Raw genomic sequence first — 22,166 nt, 5'->3', positions numbered from 1 at the left:
TCAAATAAACGTTTACCTTCCAATATAATGATCTGAATATTTAAGCTATACTCCTAGAGCAATATTATCTTTGTATTATGTTTGCAAAATAAACGTCACTGGTCAGGAACACCATGAACTTCACTTTGGACAATGTCCCGTACAAAGTAAAACTGTGTATAACATATAATCATTAAGAAAACCCAATGTGACAGATAATACAAATCAAATAGGCATAACAGACCCTATCCACCCATTTGACCATATAAACACGTTTAACCCTAAATAAACATTCTCCATGTTAAACCTATAAACCATTTTAACATAAGATTACCTGTATGAAACGACACCACCCATCCCAACCGCCCATATGATAACCTACGGACTAATGTTAATTCCTGTATGCCCCCCTCTTTCCAAAATACGACTTCTGATAAGTGATCTCTGTTATCTAATGCCTGTCTTCCTGTAGCGGTATGTATTTTTGTGTAGGACCATGTTATATAGACAGCCATATTTATTAATAAAAGTCTTATTTGTGTCATTAATTCCCAATCGACGTAGTGAGAATTAGGAAAATGCTATTACACAGTTAGAACTGCTAAATACAATGGAAATTAAATAACTGTAGTTAATGTTGTTTCTCTCACAATCGAAAGTGAATACACGAGGGGAGAAGCGTCATGGGAATAACAAATGGCTGGTTATCAAAATAAAAAGAAATTACCAGAAGTATTGTCTTAAATGCAGCTAGTTGTTTTGTTACCTATTCAAGAAAAACAAATGCACTTGAAGTTTGCAATGAAGAAAATTAGCAAAAAGAAATTAAAAAATCCAGGATGAAAAAAAAGCGTGTGAGAGAAAATACCATTTTCAAGTCTTCATAGTATATCAAATGGATCTCTGGTCGCTCCTCCACTGCTTTCTCCCATTCTACAACATAATCTAGATAATTATTGTAGTCCACTGAAATGAAAATCAGAAAGATTTATATTTTATAAAATAAGCAGCTGCTTCTTAAAATGTCGTCCAAGTTACAGCTCGCCTCATCATTTACCTTCATATACACACCTATACATAACAGGTTTCATATACCCACCTATACATAACAGGCTCAGGTAAATAAGAGAATTAGTATAATAATGGAATGACTCGCAGATGCTAATAATTATTTTACTATCGCAAAGTGAGATGCGTCAGTGAAGCCTGTAAAGTTTTGGATTTTCCGACACAACCATTACTGTTGTCTTGAAATGCTCAACCACGAAATCCACTAATAAAATGGGATATTGGTGGCAGCACAAAACTCAGCAACTTAACTATCTATGGCAATATGTTAAAAGAAACATTTTATGTAACAAATCACACCAGAACAAAGTATTCCCCCTTATTTAACTGCCTGAAATATTAGAAACTCAATCAAATAGGAAGCGCATTCTATGCCCAGGTGTGAATGAATACACAAGGGATTTAATTCATTATTCTTAAACAGTCAATGCTTGAATCTTCTCAAATTACAATGAAGAATGTCTGCCCCCAAGAGGCAGAAAAAGCTAACAGGAAAGATAACTTTTTACAAGGCAGTGTAAAGTTTAAATTAAATTCAAGTACTTGCTCAATTAAATTGTATTTTCTCATAGGAGAACTCATAATCGCCTATACTATACCACTTCATTACTTATTTCTTGGACTAACCTTTTGCATCTGAATTTAATATTACAGAAACCCATTCAACCCTCAAAATTAAATGTGTTTGTGATATTAGCACCTATAAACAAAGAGTTGATTGGGACAATTAATTCATCTAATCTATTGATTTATCTAAATAAAACCCTCTTTAGAACTATCAAATCTACCAGTTAGAACAAAAAGGATGAAATATGTTTTATGGGGGACGCGCTACACCTGTTTATTTTCAAACTATATCACTGTCAATAAAGACCAAACATAAACTTACACTTTCCTTCAAGGAACAAGGGCAGAAAGTTTTCAAACATTCCATCATACTCATACAAAGAAATCCCCCTGCAATGGTGGTAATACGAGACAGCCACATCTCTTGGATCACGCAAAATGAAGACAAATTTGCACTTCTTTTCTCGAGCCTCCTTGGGTAACCGGTATAAATGGAGATGGCTGTTGAGGACACGTGGTGAAGGGATATCGTCTATGATTTCAGTGGGCGTACCCTCAAGCATCTGTCTCGACTTTGATATTGGAATGATTTCTGCTTTACGATTTAATAGCATGGACACTATTTCCCACACCCAGTGTGTTCCTGGTGATAAAGAAGCAAAGCATTAAAATGTGACAATTTGCTGTGTACAAACACTTTCGATATAGCAAGGGAAGAGTTTGAGTCTTTTGCAATGGTTAATACTGTTTTGTATGACACTGCAATATTAAACCTGTAATACAGGAAGGTAAGATGCACACTATGCTTGCGTAAGGAAAATATATGCAGGAATGATTTATCAGTCTTCTTAAGAGACGATATATCATGAGTCAAATCCCTTGTCCTAAATTCACCATTTTCAAATGTATGTCTACAATTTTCAATGAACTACACACCATGTTTTAATGTGTCTGTATCTGTTTAATGGAACATGACACAACAATTTGATTTTCAGGATCATACATGGAATGAATGTGTAACGGGGGGAGAATTGTCCCTGGTGGGTGTTCCGCCAAATTTGGTTTTCGTTATCTAGGGGTTGACCGCCTTCGATGTTATTGCCCGGTTTGAGTAAATATAAATATAAGTGGTGAAACTTACAGGTGAAATAGATAGAGATCTGAGCAGGTATATAGAACAAAACAACATGAGCCGCCATACATGTAAACAAACAATTTAATCAATTACATAAAAACACTGTGAAAATTCATTACATCAGGAATATTCTCTGCTTTTAGAAATTTAAACTTTCACCGAAATACAAAGAAAACACAAATAGATTTAAATAAAATAGCCAATCTGTTTACTGACAGATTTAGTTCATCATAGGATCGAGTGAACAATCGAAGTCAATGTCTTGTACGATTGCATAACCTACTCGTCCTCAGTTGTTCTGCTTCCACTGTAGCTGTTCAGACGCCTGGGTCTCAGGATGATACTTTCCACCATCCGTCTCAGGATACTCTCAGAATACGTTCAGAAATTAATACGTCGCAGGATTGTGTCACAGGATTGTACGTCCCACTGCACTTCTCTCTATGCTTCTCAGTATACGTCTCAGAATAACATCACATCATACATCCCAGCATATTGCGTCTTGGGATAATAGGTCTCAGGAGCTATTTTCCCCCTTTTAAATAAATATAAATAGAGACAACCTAAGTTTCCCATTATTTATGAAACAGTTAATTCTTCATTATTCTCCCCGGTTATCAGATTTCACTATCAGTGCTAAACAGATGCTAAGGCTATCAATCGACTCCACATGTCCTATAATGACCCTAGTTAGCCAAATGGCTAATTTGTTACGCCTTGACCTTACACAATAACAGATACACGAGGCCTGACGTTCTGAGCCAGCCTCAATTTACACAGTGAATAAATAGGATCCATCACATCAATCAATTACTAGATCATTTCAGTCAATATACACTTATTCTTAATCATATGTAAAATCTTCTAAATTCGGTGAATTCACACAGATTCTCGTAATCATATTAACTAATGTAATGTATTAAATTCTTAGAACCCGATTCTTATGCAAACAAGACAACAAATTCAAACAATTCATCAAATTTATCTAAAGAAGATTAATGTATGACTTCCTATGCATAAACTCAACACAGTTATACTTCATAAAGCAAATTATTATACGAATGTAGAAAAAAGATTCATGCAAATACAAGTAAATATCCTCAGCAAAGCATTAAATATGGCATCAACAAATTACATGGAATTGTCACACTACCTTTGCTTTCAACGTTCCTCCATCTAATCGGCAAATTAGTTTGTCGGTTCCTTTCGACAATAGTCCCTTTTGGACAACAGTTCTTTTTTTTTAACGAGAATTTCTTGCAAATCCCCGGAGCCTACTCTGGTTTCTCACGTAGAAAAGCTTAGACTGATTAGAATTTCCAATGTGACAATTTTAAAAGCTAGAAAATTTTGTGTGGGCAACACGCCCCTTATTTAGCGTAACCAATCAGAATCAAATATCTCTGCCGCCTTTTTCCAGAGGCGCCAAAGTCAGGGTCAGCTTGACCTGGTAGTCTGAGTAACAGAGTTTCTGCAATTTCTCAACTGTGACAGCTTTACCATGAAAAACGAAGTTTTCCTTGTCCGTAATAGTCTGTCTGGCTGCTGTATAAACAAATGCTTAATTAGGAACAAAATTCTCCCTCTAAAGGACATTACCGTACACGGTAGTATGGCGATATGATACGCGCTTGTCTCCATAAATCTAATTAATGGTTCTCTGGTCTCAACTAATGTATTATTGTTAGATCGACAAAAATTTGCCACTTCACAGAATGCACCATGTACAATGAGAGTTCAAAAGTCAACCTTTTATTGAAATACACTAGCGCCACCCCACTATGATCTATATTCAGCGCCTTTCACATAGACCTCTATGTTAAAATTAGCGCGTTGTACCATAGGGTCAAATTTGAATTTAAAATGGTGGAACTGTATAGGATCAAACAAAAATGTATTGGGACTGTATAGGGTCAAATGAAAATGTATTGGGTCTATATATGGTCAAGGGTTTTATATGGACAAACACAATAGAGACATAGACACACGTAGACATATACAAACAAATATTATACGATAGAAAGACAATATTATGTTTTGGGCAAGAGATTAGCCACCTTTTTGAGGCAATGGAGTAGCCATGAAAAGGGCCTTTGGGATTTTGTTAACATCACAGAGTTAATATAGAGGACATTGTAGGTCTTCTTCTCTTCCTCAAACCATGGTTCCCATGCTTTTCTAAATATAAATTTCCAGGTTTTTCCAGGATGAAATTAATTTTTTCAAGGTTAACATATGACCATTACTGAATGGAATTAAAGAACATTTTGGATTATTAAACATGCATTTTCCAAATCTGAAGATGTTTCTCTTTCAAGACGCTCGAAAACATACATGTCAGAAGAGATGATCATGTACAAAACCACAAAATAAGTCATACAAATCCTATAAATTGGCATTGAAAGCCGTTTCAATGTACAGAATACAAACCCTAACTTTACTTTGCTGACCTGCATTATGTTGCTACGTGGAAACAACATAATGAGCATAAATTATATTGTTTCCTTTCAAACCTTTAATGCTAAAGAGTTCTAGAGCAATATATGTGCATGTTATACAAAGTAAACATTTTCTTTCACAGTATGAAAAAAAGAACAATAACTGCAAGGTATTAGAATATTATCTTGTAAGGAAAAAAGGTTAACCCTAAATTTATGTGCCAATAAAATCTCAAACAAGATTTTTCAACCAAGCTAAACTCCTTAAGATGATTTGGTTAAAAATCCATCATTTGAAGACATTTACAAAGGGTTAATTTAAATTTTGACAAAATCCTTCAAAATTATATATTGTTGTATAAACAAGAACTGAATTTTCTGTAAAATCAACTTGTCTTCTTGTAGTTCAATAAACTAGTCCCAAAACCTGTACTGATACATGGGCTCTCATCGTTTCTTAATATATAATAAGAGGGACAACAATGTCCCATTTCTTCTGTGTTCTATTTAAGATCTGAAACCAATACTTCAAGCTACATGTCACTGTGTAATATTTCTGCACCAAAGTTAAGGTCAGAGATTCAACATTTTTCTAATCCATGTTTCCACAGAATATTCCAACCCCGTTTTTTCACATTTGGACATTTAGGACAGAGTGTGGATTCAGAGCAATTACATATAAAAATTTGGAATTTGCCACCAGTCTGTAAGATAGCATATCAGCGGGCCTAGCAAATTTTAACTATGTTATATCGACTTATACTTGCATGAAATCGATAGGAAAATTATTTATTTTCTCAAAAATGGAATATTATATTCATTATGTCTTTAATCTGCTTACAGACTAGACAAAACTCTGCATGGATGAAACCTGACCCGGTACTTGCCATTTGCAATAACAGTCACATTTTTTCACAATGCTCATAAAACGACATCGGAAGTCCAACAAATATGTGATATCCACAACAAACTCCTTTTTAATGTCGTTGTACAAAATTTATATTATATTAAATGAAAGTCTAATACCGTATGTAAAAACCAGAAAGAACATATAATTCTCAGCATATTTATTTTGAGAACAAATACTAGAAACTTGGCCAGTCCGAGTCATCAGGCAGAGTAGTCTGGTACCCTGCTTCGTATGCTCCCTGCGTGAGAGAGCACATTTTAACATCGTAGTCATGTGATACAACAAAACTCCGGAAGTAGGTCTCAGAATAAATATAGAGAATTTTATGCTCTTTCGTTTTTGTATTTTTATTACAATCAGTATATGACTTTCATTCAATTTGTTTCTACAATATATGAAAATGAAGGTTGAAAGATTATGTGTGCTCGTGCGACTAGCAATCGAAATCGCTAGTACCTGCTCAAATTTCATCAACGCATTAGTTTTATGGTCTTTCAGCAGATTAAAGGCATAATGATTTTAATTTTCATATCAATTTTATGCAGGTTTAACTCGATTTAACCACGTTTACATTTGCAAGCCCATCCGCTAAGCGGCTATGCTTTAATGCCACCATGTTTTCCACTTGTGATGCTAGACTGGTTTTCATACCTTCAATATAAAAAAAGATACGGATATCGAACTGTGAAACAAAAAGTCTACTAGGCGAATCAAATCCACTGAGTGTTTGGATTGTCTCAACAAATATATTTATATGTCAAGCATCCAAATGATCCATACTGCAACCTCCTAATATTCTGTTTATAACTCGACAAATTTAACTCATGATCAGTTCAGTTATGACTCAATTATGTAATTGTTTTGGGCATCAAACTGTGGAGGAAAATTCCCGGGTTTTCCCCGACTTTACTCAATATTTGCAAATTTCAAGGACTTTTGAAGGTCGGGAAAAAATTATCATTTCTCCCGACTTTTTCCCCATTTCCCGGTAGCGTGGGAACCCTGTCAAACTTCAGCTGACATCTGGACTGTAGATTAAGACTCGTTTCAGACAGCCTAATGTCTCTACACATAAATCCTCCATTTCCAAATGGTCATATATGTGGTTTTCGTGATAGCCCATGATGATTTCGCATCCATGGGATAGTCCGGGTTGAACAGCATTGACAATATGAGGGTAGATGACTCTACAATAGTCTGCATCTTGTGAAGAGAACTGGTGAGTGGAATGAGGTGAGTTGCGGGTATTAATAGTTGAAGAGTGGATCGAAATGGATTGACATCTTCCACCAATCCACACGTGTGAAAACTCTACCAAATCATTAACAGTAGCAGGTCAAGTAGCAGGCCATGTCTTTGGTAAATATACAAGGCAAGTAAAGCTCATCACATCCCGTTCCTGGCTTTGTTACGAAAAATAACACACACAAAAAAAAACAGTGAACAGTCATTTTCAGGGCCACCTACCTCTCTCAAAAACAGTGAGTACTCGGCATTTGCCAAATCAAGTAAAACAAAAATATCTTTTTTCCCCATGATGTGTGTGTGTGTGTGAGTGTGCAAGTGTAGGTCCTTATTATCGTAAAATTCAAAACCAAGAGACAGTTATGTTTTTCTTTCTGGTCTATTCTTGTAGAAGTTACAATAAAATTTCACAACACATTACTAAAATGTTCTGTCTTCTTCTCTTTTCACTCTCTCATTTGAATTTCTTTGCAGTCACAGGTTTTTCCTCCTATTCATTCTCACTTTCTTCTTGTCTTCCTTTCTTCTCTTTCTTGACTGGTATGGGTTCTTCTGCTTCCTTTTCCTCCTTCTCTTCTTTCTTGGAAGGATTCTTTTTTCTTAGGGCAGTCTGAAGACCAATGTCCTTTTTCTTGATGATGATAACAGGGATCTTGACCTCTGCCTGTCTGAATGGCTTTCTTACTTTTACGTTCTGGACATTCTGAAGACCAATGTCCTTTCTTCTGACAGATATAGTAAATGCCTCAACTTCAATCTCGAAAGGAGGGAGAGTAGTCTGTTGTTCTCTCTTAATAAAACCTTCGAATGAAATCTTTGATCAGATGCTCGATCTGGTACTGGCTCTTCCATCTTCTTGAATGACTGAGAGTGAATGAATACTCTGAGGGAAGACACTCACCCTTTATATAGGTAAGACACTCACCATACATAAATTGGCAACCATGGTGTTTAAAATTTAGTCATTTGACAATCTGCAACAAAGACGAAATCATCGCCCAATTTCACTGAGAAAGGAGAAGAAAGTAAGAGGCAGAAACGTGACATATCACCTCACACAAGCAGAAGTCTTGGCTCAAGACCACATGAGTGAGCCTTAATCCACATCTCTTTGTCTGTGCCTAAGCTGAGAGTCCATGCCAAACTAAAAGTCACCACTATCACCTGAAAAAATATTACCACATTCGAGAGGCAGATAAAAGCTCCTCCCGAAATTTAGAATGACAGTCTACACGTACATGGTGAAGTTCAAAGATTGCAAGTCAGACAAATGTCTGGAGAAAGCAGAAGGGTTCATGACTAATGTGTGGGATTCTTTGTTAACCATACTGAAATGACAATGTGACTCTAAAGAAGACGATTGCTTGAGACTTTCCATTTATCACTTATTTGGATTGAGTTTAGCAGCCCAGCTACCAAAGTCATCTATAAGATTCAGCACGTGCAGCAGTCCAATGACAAGTTTCACATAAACGACAGAAAAGCAACACTGCAGATGACCCACGTTTCCCTTCCCAAAGGAACCGGACACAAAAAGGTGATATTGGTGGACAAACTGCACAGCACAGTACGCAGGCTCATTCAAATTAACACTCAAGACATGATGTGTTTAGCCCCTGCCATTGTCGTGGAGCGCACGTATGCCGATAAGAACGACATGGTAGAATGGAATAGAGCCTGGGAGAGCGTTCAACAATTGGACTGAGCCAAACAACAAAGACAAGCAGAACTCCTGTACCAGCAATCGAGGCTATCCAAAGACATGACCTCTGGCATTCCTGGAATGCAAAAATTGCAAGATGTCTTAGCTCCACACTCGACACTTAAAGTGCACCCTCAAGAAGTACATTAACCTCGACAATCTGCAACAAAGACGAAATCATCGCCTTGTTGTTTCAAGGTGACAATTACAAAGATGAAAAATACATTCACATGTATCATCATGATGAACATTTCAATGCAATTACTAGTATCACTTCATTCCAGGGATATGGTTATTATTGTGAGAAATGTGGTTATGGTTATAACAGTCAAGAGCAACACAAGCATTGCAGATTGAAATGTCAATATTGTTTGTCCTGTAAACTCTTTATGAAGGGCAAGAATGAGTGCATTGCCCAGCTTGCCAGCTAACCTTTGTTAATCCTACCAGTTACGAACATTTATAAAGTGCAACATCTCAAGATGCAAGGTTCACAACAGACTCCTGAAATGGTGCTCTACTTGTGGACAAGTCATATGTACCAAAAATGAAAAGGCACATGTTTGTTGCAGAAAGAAATGGTGTCCCATCTGTTGTCAAATCATGGACTTGGAATATGAATGTTACATTCAAAAATACCAACCCGAACTGGAGGAGGAGGATGACAAGAAGAAGAAAGGCAATTTCAACTTTTTTTATTTCGAATGCATGCAAGAAACCGGTATTCACATTCCTAATTTCTGTGTGGCTCATCGTGCATCCAAGAACCATGCATTTGTCATTGAACCCACTGTAGGAAGATTCCTGGAGGATGTGAAAAAATCTTTTGAGGACCTAACTCACGAACCAATTTTGCCCAGTGGATCATAGACCCTATCGACAAGATGTGGAGCCAAGAGAACATTGAATGTTTAAGATTGTCATTACTATGCCATGGTGATGGCACAACATTTTTCAGGATACAATGGACAGTTTCTTTTGAAATACTATAAAGCACATAATGTCCTAAAGTCACCTTGAACAGAGCCAAAATCATCTCCATGCAAGTGGGACAAGTGCCGTTTAAAGATTTGATGAGTTGCTTGGCCATGCCATAGAGTCGAATGCCGAAAACATCTGGAATGACAGAAACGGCTAAAGGCTATTTTCTGCACTTTATCAATATAGAAGCCAATCAACTTGCTGTTCTGCCAAATTTGCCTGATGCTCACTACTACAACCCCGACAACATGCGCACCAAAATGAGAATCTTCCTATGCTTGGTACCAAAACTTGGACCCCTTAGACTTTCAGGACGAAATGTTAAAGTATTGTCAATCTGAAGTGGACAGTGTATGGTGATGCTGTGGAAAATTTTGAGAATTGTTCATGGAGCAAGGAGGGATGATCCTTTGAAAAAAGTCTGCACCATTGCCAAAGCACGTTCCTGGCTGTCAACTGCCCTTAAACGACCAACTTTGTCTAAGGCATTACTCAGTCAAAGCTCTTCACTGGTTGCATTACTTGTGAAACAAAGACAAATGGATGCAACATGCCATAAATAAAAGAGGCAAAAAGACCATCAGAACGTATTTGAGGGATGACTGGGACTTAGAAACCCTAAGACCATTTACGAGTTTAACGGCTGCTTATTACAGATGTCTGATCTGCTACCCTCAATGTGACACCAAGCTTAAGTTTTATAAGTTCTTATAACGTATCATGGAAAACTTGGGCACAATCACCGTTTGAAAACCGATCATGAGTTTAAATGGATCGTTGAAAGTTATAAGTTTATGGACCCTCTAGATCCGTGGAACAGTTTGCAATAGTATATACAGAATTCGAACAGAAGAGTTAGAGGATTACAAGAAATCTTTACAAGAACTAATCTTGGTTCAAGTGGAAACTTCTGTGTGACGTTTGTTGTGTGAATATACATTTCCAAATTGTAAATTTCACTTTAAATTTTATTCACCCATGATATTATTAATGATCTGACTGGTATTTGTACTTTTTACCTTTTCGTTATTATTTTCCAGATATTGTACTATTTGTAGCAATAAGTTATACATGTATTTGTTCTAATTAATTTCAGACTGTGACTCGGAAATATACCAGTAGATCTCTTTTCCAATTAATCTTTGATTCAGATTATGGCTTGTTTCTGTCCAATTTATATTCAGCCATTTCAGTAATATTTAATAGTAACTTACTGTATAATTAATAATAATGTACAGCTGTAAACTGTTGCAAATGATTATCAATTTTCCTCACCAAAAATACTTGTTTAGTTTGTGTCCTTTAATTTCATAAAAAAAAGTTGCAAGGCACAGTTATGTAAACAACTTGATGGCGACAGATTCACTGAAATTCTTTGATCTTTTAATTTGAATCAAGCAAGCGAGAGGTAATACCACATTTGTTTCAAATTCAAATGTCTAGAACATTAGCTGTAACCTGGAGTCGTGTATGTAGATAAGTAAATACATCAGAAACTTAGTGCATATGAATCATCATGGTGAAAATGTGGATAAAAAAATTTTTTCACACCCAGCATGAGGCAGAAATATGTAAAATTTTGGATTTTAACAAAGCTGCTAAATAAATATTCAGAATGCTGTACAGCTCTGGTGAATATATTGGCAAGATGCTAACTGGGGCAAGAGCCAATAATAAGTACACAAAAGGCCACCTATCAAAGACCAGTCCAGAATTCAAATAATTTATGGTATATTTTAAATTATTAACCATGCGTTTTAAACTTTGTTAACCTATGACAAAATATATGCCAAATTGTAACAAAATGTTTTTATGAACTAAGGCTGGAACATTATTGCGAAATTTAAACATGTACACAACTACTACTTGAAACATTATAGTGTAGACAGGCAATATTCAAATGGACAATGTAAATCTACTTTCAGTTTGAATGGTATGATCACAACTGCATGTACATGGTATATGGTAGCCAGTTTGTGTGTGTGTGAATCAGATGTTTAGTAACGTAGCTATAACAAATATTTAGTCACATCGCTACGATGTCTGCAGTGTGACAATTTATAGTGATGTCTAGTATTGGGATATCATACCACAGACATGTAGCATAATGTCTCCCACCCACTCACATTATCTTGACACCAGGTTGACCAGTCCTAACACTATCCTCTTAACTGTTTACATTATAGAGCATAGTTACAAAGTGCAGCGTGCTATAAATAGAGCACTATTCGACTCCATACGCATAGGCCTGCCTGTTAACTGTTAAGCAATGTAGTGTATGTTACGTTTAACAGCAACTAGCTGTAACCATTTTACATTTTTGGTACACATCTATTATGTGTGGAAAAATTTAAGATTAAAGTCTGATTGTTATAGCCGAGTAATTATTTTTCACTGAAGAATTTTTTATGTGCTTTAAAATCTTGAGAGGACTCATTCACCATCATGTCAGTGAGACCATGTGACCAATCATAGCTGCCATTTCTCATACTCTAAATTTACAATTTTTCGTCAGCATCCACATCACTAAGTCATCAGAATTTGATAATTTATAAAAACTAATTGCTGCCTGCATCAATATCAGAGCCTTTACCTAAGTTATTGAATCTTTCATGTTGTGATTCTAATCGTGAAAACTTCGTAAGTACTGAATGAAATCCGCGACCTCCATTTTGGAGAGTGGAGATTATGACCCAGTTACTTTAAATAGCAGATATCGACCAGGGCATAAACAGTGACCACATGATCTGATGTAATTGTCATTCACAGAAAGGAATGTAGTATCTAATAGGGGGTTTTCCCCGAAGGTGGCACTATGAAAACCGGCTTAAAATGGCTGATGTTTACAGCAGGCGTCAAAAGGCGCTTCCACGTGAATGGAGTAGAGGCATCAAAAGAGGCTTGCATGAGGTAAAGGGTTAATGCTGAGCAACAAGCGAGGCAGCTAACAGTACCATTTTTTTAATAAGTCTTTGGTATGACTCGGTTAAGGGTTCAAACCTGTGACCTCTCACACCTGCAGCAAGCGCTCTAACTACTTAGACTTAGGCCACAGGAGCAGTTAGGTAGCCAGTTTAATTTGTGATGGAAACCACAGGTTTTTAAGCCTATTAAGTTAGTCATCAAGCCAAGTGCCTCATTACAATTACCAACCTTAGGGTTTGTAAAAGTACTGTAATTGCATGAAATGTTTCAGGCATAACTCTCTCTCATTCTCTCACTCCCGCCCTCTCTCTCTCTCTCTCTCTATATATATATATATATATATATATATATATATATGGGATTGAAATAAATCTGAAATCTTGCTTGATTCTATTTATTAATATACAATGATTTGTATTTCAGAAATCATCAAGGAGAAGTATAACATTGGGGAGGTGATGGCGAGGCAGAAGCTTTGCGATTTGGTGAAACCATCACTTCCATAGACTCCAGTGGTGACAACAGAAAAATAAGAAATGTGGGGAATGAACTATGAAACAACACTTGTAAAAATATATTTTAAACTTTTTTATTAAAATTGAGATAGAAATTAATGTGAATTTCTGTTATTTTGTTGTCACGATTGCTTCAGAATAAATTCAAACTATAACTAGAGTAAGAGAACATATTTTTAGAAACTCGGATGATGTAAGGAGCCAGTAATCTGGATTTTATGACACACCAGTAGAAGTGTAGCAACATTTATGACAACTTGAGCCATGTTACCTACTGCACAACCTATTAAGCTACCAGTGACAAGTATAGATTTTAAGTTTTGTTTCCTTGTTCAAAAGTTACCAAACACCTCAGTTCATACAAGGAGTTGGTTGGGGTAATTTGGATCATGTTCTTCTTGAAATTATCATCAAATAAAAGTTGCATCACTGTTAAAAATCTCGTTTTCATAAAATATTTCAACAATTTTCGGCTAAATTTTAGTGTTGTCCAGGGTTTTCCAGCCTACCCTGGATAAAGACTGGAATATTAGTCTAAATGCTCCAGCATTTTCCATGCTAGAATTGTCCAGGGTTTTCCGTCGTTTTCCATACTAGAATTGTCCAGGGTTTTCCAGCCTTCCCTGGACATAGCCTGGAATATAGTCCAAATACTCCAGCGTTTTCCACGCTAGAATTGTCCAGGGTTTTCCAGCCTACCCTGGACAGAGGCTGGAATATTAGTCCAAATACTCCAGCGTTTTCCACGCTCGAATTTTCCAGCGTTTTCCATGCTAGAATTGTCCAGGGTTTTCCAGCCTACAATGGACAGAGGCTGGAATATTAGTCCAAATACTCCAGAGTTTTCCATGTTATTATTTTCCAGCGTTTTCCATGCTAGAATTGTCCAGGGTTTTCCAGCCCACCCTGGAATAATAGTCCAAATACTCCAGCGTTTTCCATGCTAGAATTGTCCAGTGTTTTCCATGCAAGAATTGTTCAGGGTTTTCCAGCCTACCCTGGACAGAGGCTGGAATATTAGTCCAATTACTCCAGTGTTTTCCATGCTAGAATTTTCCAGTGTTTTTCATGGAATATGATGGAAAATCTACAGCTGGGTAGGTGAAGACTAAGAAGAAATTAAACTTTGGTTTATGAGCAAATGGCATCATCATAATGCCAGTTTCATTACCCAAAATTTGTTTCAACAAAGTAAAGTCCATTGCACTATCAGTTTCAATGCTCATCACATGGTGTTTCAACTGTTTGTCATGGAATTGTATACATTCTTTTATTTATTAAACACATGTACACAGTTTTTTTGTTGTTGTGTACAAAGATACCCAAGGGTGATTTATGTATATTGTGTTGTATTTCGAAATAGTGAGTTTGGTTCATCCTGTGCAGCACGTGTGAAGTGCTCTCGATGGGAAGAACCAAATGCCTTCAGTGTATAAACAGCTTTGTTTTACGCAGTATATATAATGCACACATTTATATTTCTGTTGCAACTTAGCAAGGGATTTATATTAGTAATATAAAGCTATATTCTTAAGAAATGTTTAGTACTTTAGGATTCTTATCACGCAGGGTTATGTGTACTTCTGAACCTGTTGTTTTGTAATTATTATGCCGATAATGTAATCTGTATAACTTGTCGTGTTATGTATAGTAGACGCTATTGGATACATCTTCAGCTGTGTAGAGCTGTCCATGGTGTCTGGAATGACCTAAGCGTTCAAAGTTATCAGAGTGATCAGGGTCGACGTGGTGCAAGCTGTAAAGCCAACCACAGGACTTAACTGTAGCAGCTGTGAAACTGAACTGTAGCAGCCATGGAGCTGAAATAAAGTGTGCTGATGATGGAGTGTATCTCCTTACATATCATCTTTTAGCCATGGGCTAATTTTGGGGTTTATAAAACCCATTGTATCTTTTGGGACTGAAAAGATGATTTGTATATCTGTCCCTTTCTTTTTACATAATTTCACCACCTGTGTGAATCCATTTTACTACGTGAGTAAAATTCTAGATTGTTTGCTAGCTGAGTAAACCATATCCATCTTTTCATTGTGAAATCAATGTGAACCATTCACCCCTTGACTTTGTATTTTGTAAAGTAATTTATGTGTATTTTTCATTATTAAGTCTGTGCGTTCTTTTAATCCATTTATAATTTGGATTATATATACACGCACATATTCATAATTAATTGCCCATTTCAAGTCATTCATTATTAAACATTGTATTTATATCATCATCAAAAGTGTTATGTTGTGAATCCGTAAATCCCACCCAATTATCTTGTTACAGTGTTGTTTAAAAGTTCAAGATAAATCACAAGTGCAAGTGTAAACCAAACAGAGTTAGGAACTCCTTGGCTAACTCATGCATATGATGACAGCACTCAAACACCTCACACCTAATTACTTTGTCGATTTAAAACCCACCTACCCCAATTATTTGCGATTTTGTACCTACTAAAAGATACCACTATGATACAAGGAAAAGAAATTATGAAAAATGTCATCATTGATGAACAAAATCCCAAAGAAACCTTGTTAAGAGCAGGAAAAACTGTGTTGCTTAAAACTGGAAAAGACATTTTGGCTCGAAGATAAACTCCTGTAAATGCATTGGAAATTGTCAAGCAAGGCATTCTTTCGTACTTCACGCCACAGTAAGGACATGGCAGAAAGAGAAGGCAAAAGTCACTCTTCCAGAGGACTGAACAAACATGTTGCCAGAAAAACTAAGAAAAGAAGAACTATCAGAGAATTAGACGTCAGAACTGGATCTGTTTGCCTTGCCACCCACCATGATGACAATGCAAGAATCCCAATGGGTAGAATTTCATCCCCTCTCCTCTGTAAGGGACTCTGGATCAGCCCCCATCAAATTTTAAATCAATGGACAGCCTGAAGATTACATCAATCTGAATAGCATTCACTTATACTTGCAAGCCTTAAAGTGTCCGACCCATATGGTTGCGATCTAGAGGTATAGATGAAGATGACATTCTGACGTTGACATGGGCAGAACAATTTGAACATTTAGTCTCCTGTTTTGCAAAACAACTGGCAGATAAAACCATAGTGCTGATACAAAAAACATTGCTGCAGATGTCAAAATGATCATCAAAGAAAATTCAACAAGATAAATGCATGATGGTGAGCCAAGAAGAAAAACAGGATGAGTATCTGGATGATGCTTGGAGTCTCATCTCAGAAGAAGCAGTGTTCCATTTGACCATATACAATCCTAATACATTTTCATTTGACACTATACAGATCCAGTACGTTTTCCTTTGACCCTATAAGAATGTTATTCAGACCATATTTGGAACTATTCAGTTTTTCTTTTCTTCTTTTCCCCATCACTCTCTCTCCATAAGCATGAATAGAATGCATAAAATTGAAGTCGATGAACAAATGAAAAGTGGGCTTCAAGTGTTAGATTTTAATAATTATTTCTCCAAATGAATGATCCAAATTGCTAGTGACTTACTGTCAGTGACTGAACTTGCCTGACAGGCTGCTATTCGTTATTTTGTGTCATCCATTCAGTATTCTATACCACTTTCACAAAGGGATAAATGGTAAACAATTTTAAGACAAACAGTTTGATTACATATAGTAAAAGATTGTTTAAATAGCTATTGTAAATGTCATCACATTCCCGGAGAGAGAGAGAATACAGACATTGATCATTATCGAGTGTAAACCAGTGATACTCGACAGTTGGGTCAGAGCTCTATTACAGAATAGCCTGCAAGCTTCCCAACAAAACAAAAATCATGTCTGAATGTGGAAATGAAGAAGAAGAAAAAATAGAAAATCCTTACAATCAATCTCGGCCTCATTAAAAAAAAAATTGCTGTTCTAAAAAAATCCCCAATTTCAGGAATTTATTTTATCAATGTAGTAATGCAGGCGATAATTGGATTAACACCAACTTGAGAAAAAATTCATGCAAAATGCTCTTGGGTTCAACACTTGTGACAATACCATTTTATACTTCACACTATTTCCACCCCAAGATTTACATGTATATAACCTAGTTTGGTCAAAAATTTCATAATTAGGTATTAAAGTATATCTGTAGGAGAGAAATGATAATGCTAAAGTGACGGTGTCACTTTTGGAAATATATTTTTCTTATTTCAATTACAAAGTATACCTGCCATTATGTGTTTTTCAGACATACTTCTATATCTAGGTCTATCGCATCTTTTCTCTATCTCTTTCTCAGAATAAATAGATCTTAAAATTAGCAAATATTGTTGACCTTCTAGTACACATTTACAAATCAATAAAAAAAAACACCATCCATAAAGGCTTAATAAAAGAAACAAGAAAAAAGACGAGTATAATTAGATTGCTGGTGAATCATGCAAACTGCCAGTGACGGAATAAATTTGCATGGCCTGTTATTTTTCTATATTCTGTCACCCACAGAGTATCAAATTCCTCTAACACTCAGGGACATATGGTATAGCCATTTTTAAAACAATTTAAATTGCCATCACAGTCACTGGTGAAATCAGGTGTCGGTTAGTGTCGATTTTAAACCACAGTTATGTAACTAAGTAAGTTTGGGTGCAACTCTGTTAATAAAATAGACTGCAAGTTTGCCAACACAATAATTCATTTTTGAATGTAGAAAAAAATTTAGAATAGAAAGTAAAATCCTACAACTGAACTCACCATCATTAAAACTCGTGGTCCTAAAATTATTTGTAAAATCGTGACTTCTTTTTATCAATGTAATAATGCAACCGTTAATAGCATTAACAGAGAATCGGAGAAACACAACCATGCAAAAGGAATATTTTTCCAAAATTGTATATACATATATAACAACATGTGCTATGTTTTACAGTGTAGACTGCACCCACCTCACCGAATTATTCAAATTCATGCGTAAGATCCCCATCTCATGCTGTGCATTTTGTATTTTCTTATTCCACCAAGGAAACTCTTGTACATTTGTACTGCTAAGCCACAAACTGATGAACAAAATTTCAGGTGCACATGGAAAAATACCAACAGTATGACAAAATTACAGAGAGAGAGAGAGAGAGAGAGTTTACACACCAGATTTAATTGGAGCACAAATGAAAACATCGTCATGTCGACATTTCAGCTGTGGAATGTTATTAAAAATTTCTCGTAGAATCTCAGGTGGTTTGAAAGAACTGATGCGGTATCCATCGATGCTCGTCAAGGTGACTGTGTGTCCTCCGCTATCTGCTATTTTAATAACCGACATTGCGTTTGTAATACCGATTTCACGCGAAGTGCGGCTATAAGTGATGGCTTTCTCTTTACTCTAACTACATTACATGCTTATCTGGCTTTGCCAGAGGATACAAGTACAAGCACAGTTCTCCAGACACGTTAAATACACCCGACAATAACGGTACCGTTTGCACAACACTTAGGTGGGCGGAGCTTACGGTATATCTGTTCTGACTAGATAACTCTTACTAGCAATAGGGGAGGCCGCTAGATGGCACTGGCGATCAAGATTAACGTTTTCTCAAAATGTCAACATCATTACACCGGTACTTTCTCCGCTTTAATATGTAAAAAGCCGACATTATTACATCCGAATGTATTCATGGTTGAAAGGTCAAATATTTAGCGTATATGACACTGGGCCATTTCTACAACTTATTCAGCGGAAGAAAAAAAAAAACGAAAAACGAATTTTTCAAAACGCTGAAAATCGAAATAAACGAACATATACGCTAACCTACGCCTACTTTTTAAATACTTTGGAGTTCTTTTTAAGAGAATAATGCTAAAATGTGAGCGAATATTTGCGGAAAACTCACGAATTACGTCTTTTTCAAAGGTCACCCATGCCAGCAAGAACGGTAACTCTTCCCGGCACATGGGTACGTACAAAATGTAAACAATGACAACAATACGACATAATTTGGGTTCAAAAACAAACGAAAACTTGATTGTATGAAAATGCAGATGTTTATAGGAAGGAATCGGATTATACAGACGTACTGTCATTCATTATATCAAACTTATAACAAAATATTTGTACAACTTTTGTTGTGTAATATATTTTCGAGGTTAGAGACGAGACGGGATTATCACTCACCGGCTCAGTGATACTACTAGACGTATTAATAATATGTATGTGATTGTTATCACTGAGATACTATTAATGTCAGTTCATCTGTCCTACGTACGATTCTTATCTAGAGACACTGGTATTAAAATTAAAATGTTCATGTTTAGTAGGGACGGAAAAGAGGTAAAAGTTAACTATTTTTCAGAATTTTGAAGCATGAAACAAATTCATTTAAAAAATGTCATGCCATTTTGTTGTGAATATCAGTATGAATATTGTCATCATAAGCCAAGAAATAGAGAATTGATCTGTAGTATTTCTCCATTTAAACAAATACATAATCATAAATATTTATTGAGAACCAACTCAGTGCCAGTTTCTTCTCTATCTCTGATACCACAATTGTCTTTACTTCATGAACTATGTAATATTGTTCAAAACAAGGGTCAGAATTATTATGAAAATATCGCAAAGTTAGGACATCCAAAATTTAATGTTGCACCATCCTAAGCTGACACTATACAAATCTTGACTTACTGTTATGAAAACTTAGTGGAAAACCTTTTGTCATTTATTTTATTTTATAGATATGAAAACTGACCAAATATATCTTATGATGACTAAATTCTAAAATAGCAATTGTTATTTACTAAATTGTGATTTCAGATAAATGAATATATGTACAAGAAAACTGTAATGAATATGCACTATTGGTTTTAAGAGTAACATACAATTTCAACTTGGTATGACTCATGATTATGCTATTTCATGCATAAATGTCCGGGGGCATGTGATTAAAAGGCACAGAAAGTCTTCAGAAGTACAAGGAACATAGAAAAAGTGAATTATTCTTGAAGCTGAATGTTCACAACACATTTATATATAACCATATGTAAAAAATATGCAACTTTCAGCATGAAGTAACATGAGGTCAAGAATTTTCAAAAAGTGACCAAAGACTAGTATTAAAAATGGTGGATGGTACATGTGTTTGAATGCTTCCTGTGAATTTATTTGAACAGATATCATAAAGATGGGCTAATTTATGAAATATGCACACTCAAATTAAACAGAAAATATTCCATTTTAAAAGCAACATTAATTTCAACTTGTGTACAAGTCAAAAAATTAGTATTTCATGCAAAAAATGTTGGGGGTGGGTAATAAAAAGGCACAGGGGTCTCCTGAATTCTTGGAACATATAAAAAGTCAATTTATACTTAAAGCTGAATGTTCACAAAATATTTCTATATAAAATATATGTAAGAAATATGCAAATTTCAGCTTGAAATAACATGAGGTCAAGAATTTTCAAAAATTGCCAAAGACCAATTATAAAAATGGTGGATGGTACATGTGTTTGAATGCTTCCTGTGAATTTATTTGAAAAGATATTGTAAAGATGGGTTCATTTTTTTAAATCTGCACGCTCAAATTATGCAGAAAACATTCCATTTTTATATATTCTATAATTATGAAAAAATCATCCCCTATTGCTACTCTTACCCATGTGTAGTTCAAACAGAGTTATCTCTCTTAAATGAAATGGAGTACCTGCTTATTAGTCTGAGTTTCCTCTGACCCTTGCCACCACATTTTCGATATTTTACCTGCATAAAATCGATAGGAATATGACTTATTTTCTCAAAAATCGTGAGCATAGCATTTGTCATGTCTTTAATCGGCTGACTGACGAGACGAAAGTACTTTGTTGCTGAAATTTGACCTAGACCTGGTTATTTGCATTCCGAGTCACATGACTATACGACTCTCGGAACCTACATGTGAATAACATCAGCCGTCATATAGTCACGTGATATAGACAATAAACAAATTTCCCATTGTACATATAATTTCGACATATTAAATAGAAGTCACTTAATGTTCGTAAATAAATATAATGCACACTTAATTCTCAACATATTTGTTCTGAGAACATCGAACAGAAACCTGTCGTGTCAGCGAGGTTTTTTGTTGGTGTCACGTGACTACCACATTGACGCGTGCTCTTCGTAGTGAATCTGTTTTTCTTTAAATTTCTGCAACATTTACAGATTTTCGTCATTGTTTTCACAATAATTTTTTCGAGAAGTTTATGTTTTTCATTTTCCTATAAAAATTACGTGACTTATTTATATGTTCGATTTGTTTTCCTACAGCAACACTAGAAATGGTCTGTTGACATCACGCGACTGTATGACCTCTGATATCATTGAGATGTAGGTTGCGAGAGTTGTGTAGTCATGTGACTAGGAATACAAATGGCCTTGTCCAGGTCAAATTTTAGCAACGATGTACTTTCATCTTGTGTATCAGCGGATTAAAGAAATAACGAATGTTATGATCGCAATTTCTGAGAAAATGAACCATATTCCTATCGATTTCATGCAGGTATATCTTGAGGAAAGGTGGCTCAAATGTGCTGGGTCGGCTAGAAAGCGGCTACACCATGCCGACACCAAATGGTGTAGGGAATGCGCTCTGACCCTACACCCCAACATAAATGTCCAAATATAAAAAAATGGGGTGGCAAGGGTCAGAGTTAACTCGGACTACTGCTTATGTCCTTGTCACATTAACAATCTAACATTGTTCTCTTTGAGAGTATGTGACACGTATGCTAAGGTAG

The 22,166-nt window shown here is 35.8% G+C and overlaps 1 protein-coding gene across 1 annotated transcript in view; it reads right to left on the bottom strand.

Annotated features, from left to right (window-relative positions):
• LOC149775602 (sulfotransferase 1B1-like) overlaps positions 1-18,922 on the bottom strand; it is a 35,632-nt gene extending 16,710 nt beyond the window's left edge. The window contains exons 1-3 of the mRNA XM_089943700.1: positions 18,541-18,922; positions 1,937-2,257; positions 848-945 (exon numbers count right to left, since the gene is read on the bottom strand). Coding sequence (XP_089799826.1) covers positions 848-945; positions 1,937-2,257; positions 18,541-18,715 — 594 coding nt within the window. The 5' untranslated portion in view covers positions 18,716-18,922. The remainder of the gene's footprint in view (positions 1-847; positions 946-1,936; positions 2,258-18,540) is intronic.
• Positions 18,923-22,166: the final 3,244 nt, after the last annotated feature.

The sequence above is a fragment of the Sinohyriopsis cumingii genome, chromosome 19 (genome assembly GCF_028554795.1).
Source record: "Sinohyriopsis cumingii isolate HCF-2022 chromosome 19, ASM2855479v2, whole genome shotgun sequence".
In the NCBI taxonomy this organism is placed as follows: Eukaryota; Metazoa; Mollusca; class Bivalvia; order Unionida; family Unionidae; genus Sinohyriopsis; species Sinohyriopsis cumingii.
Note: the sequence above shows the minus strand (reverse complement) of the source record. Positions and strands in the feature narration are given on the sequence as shown.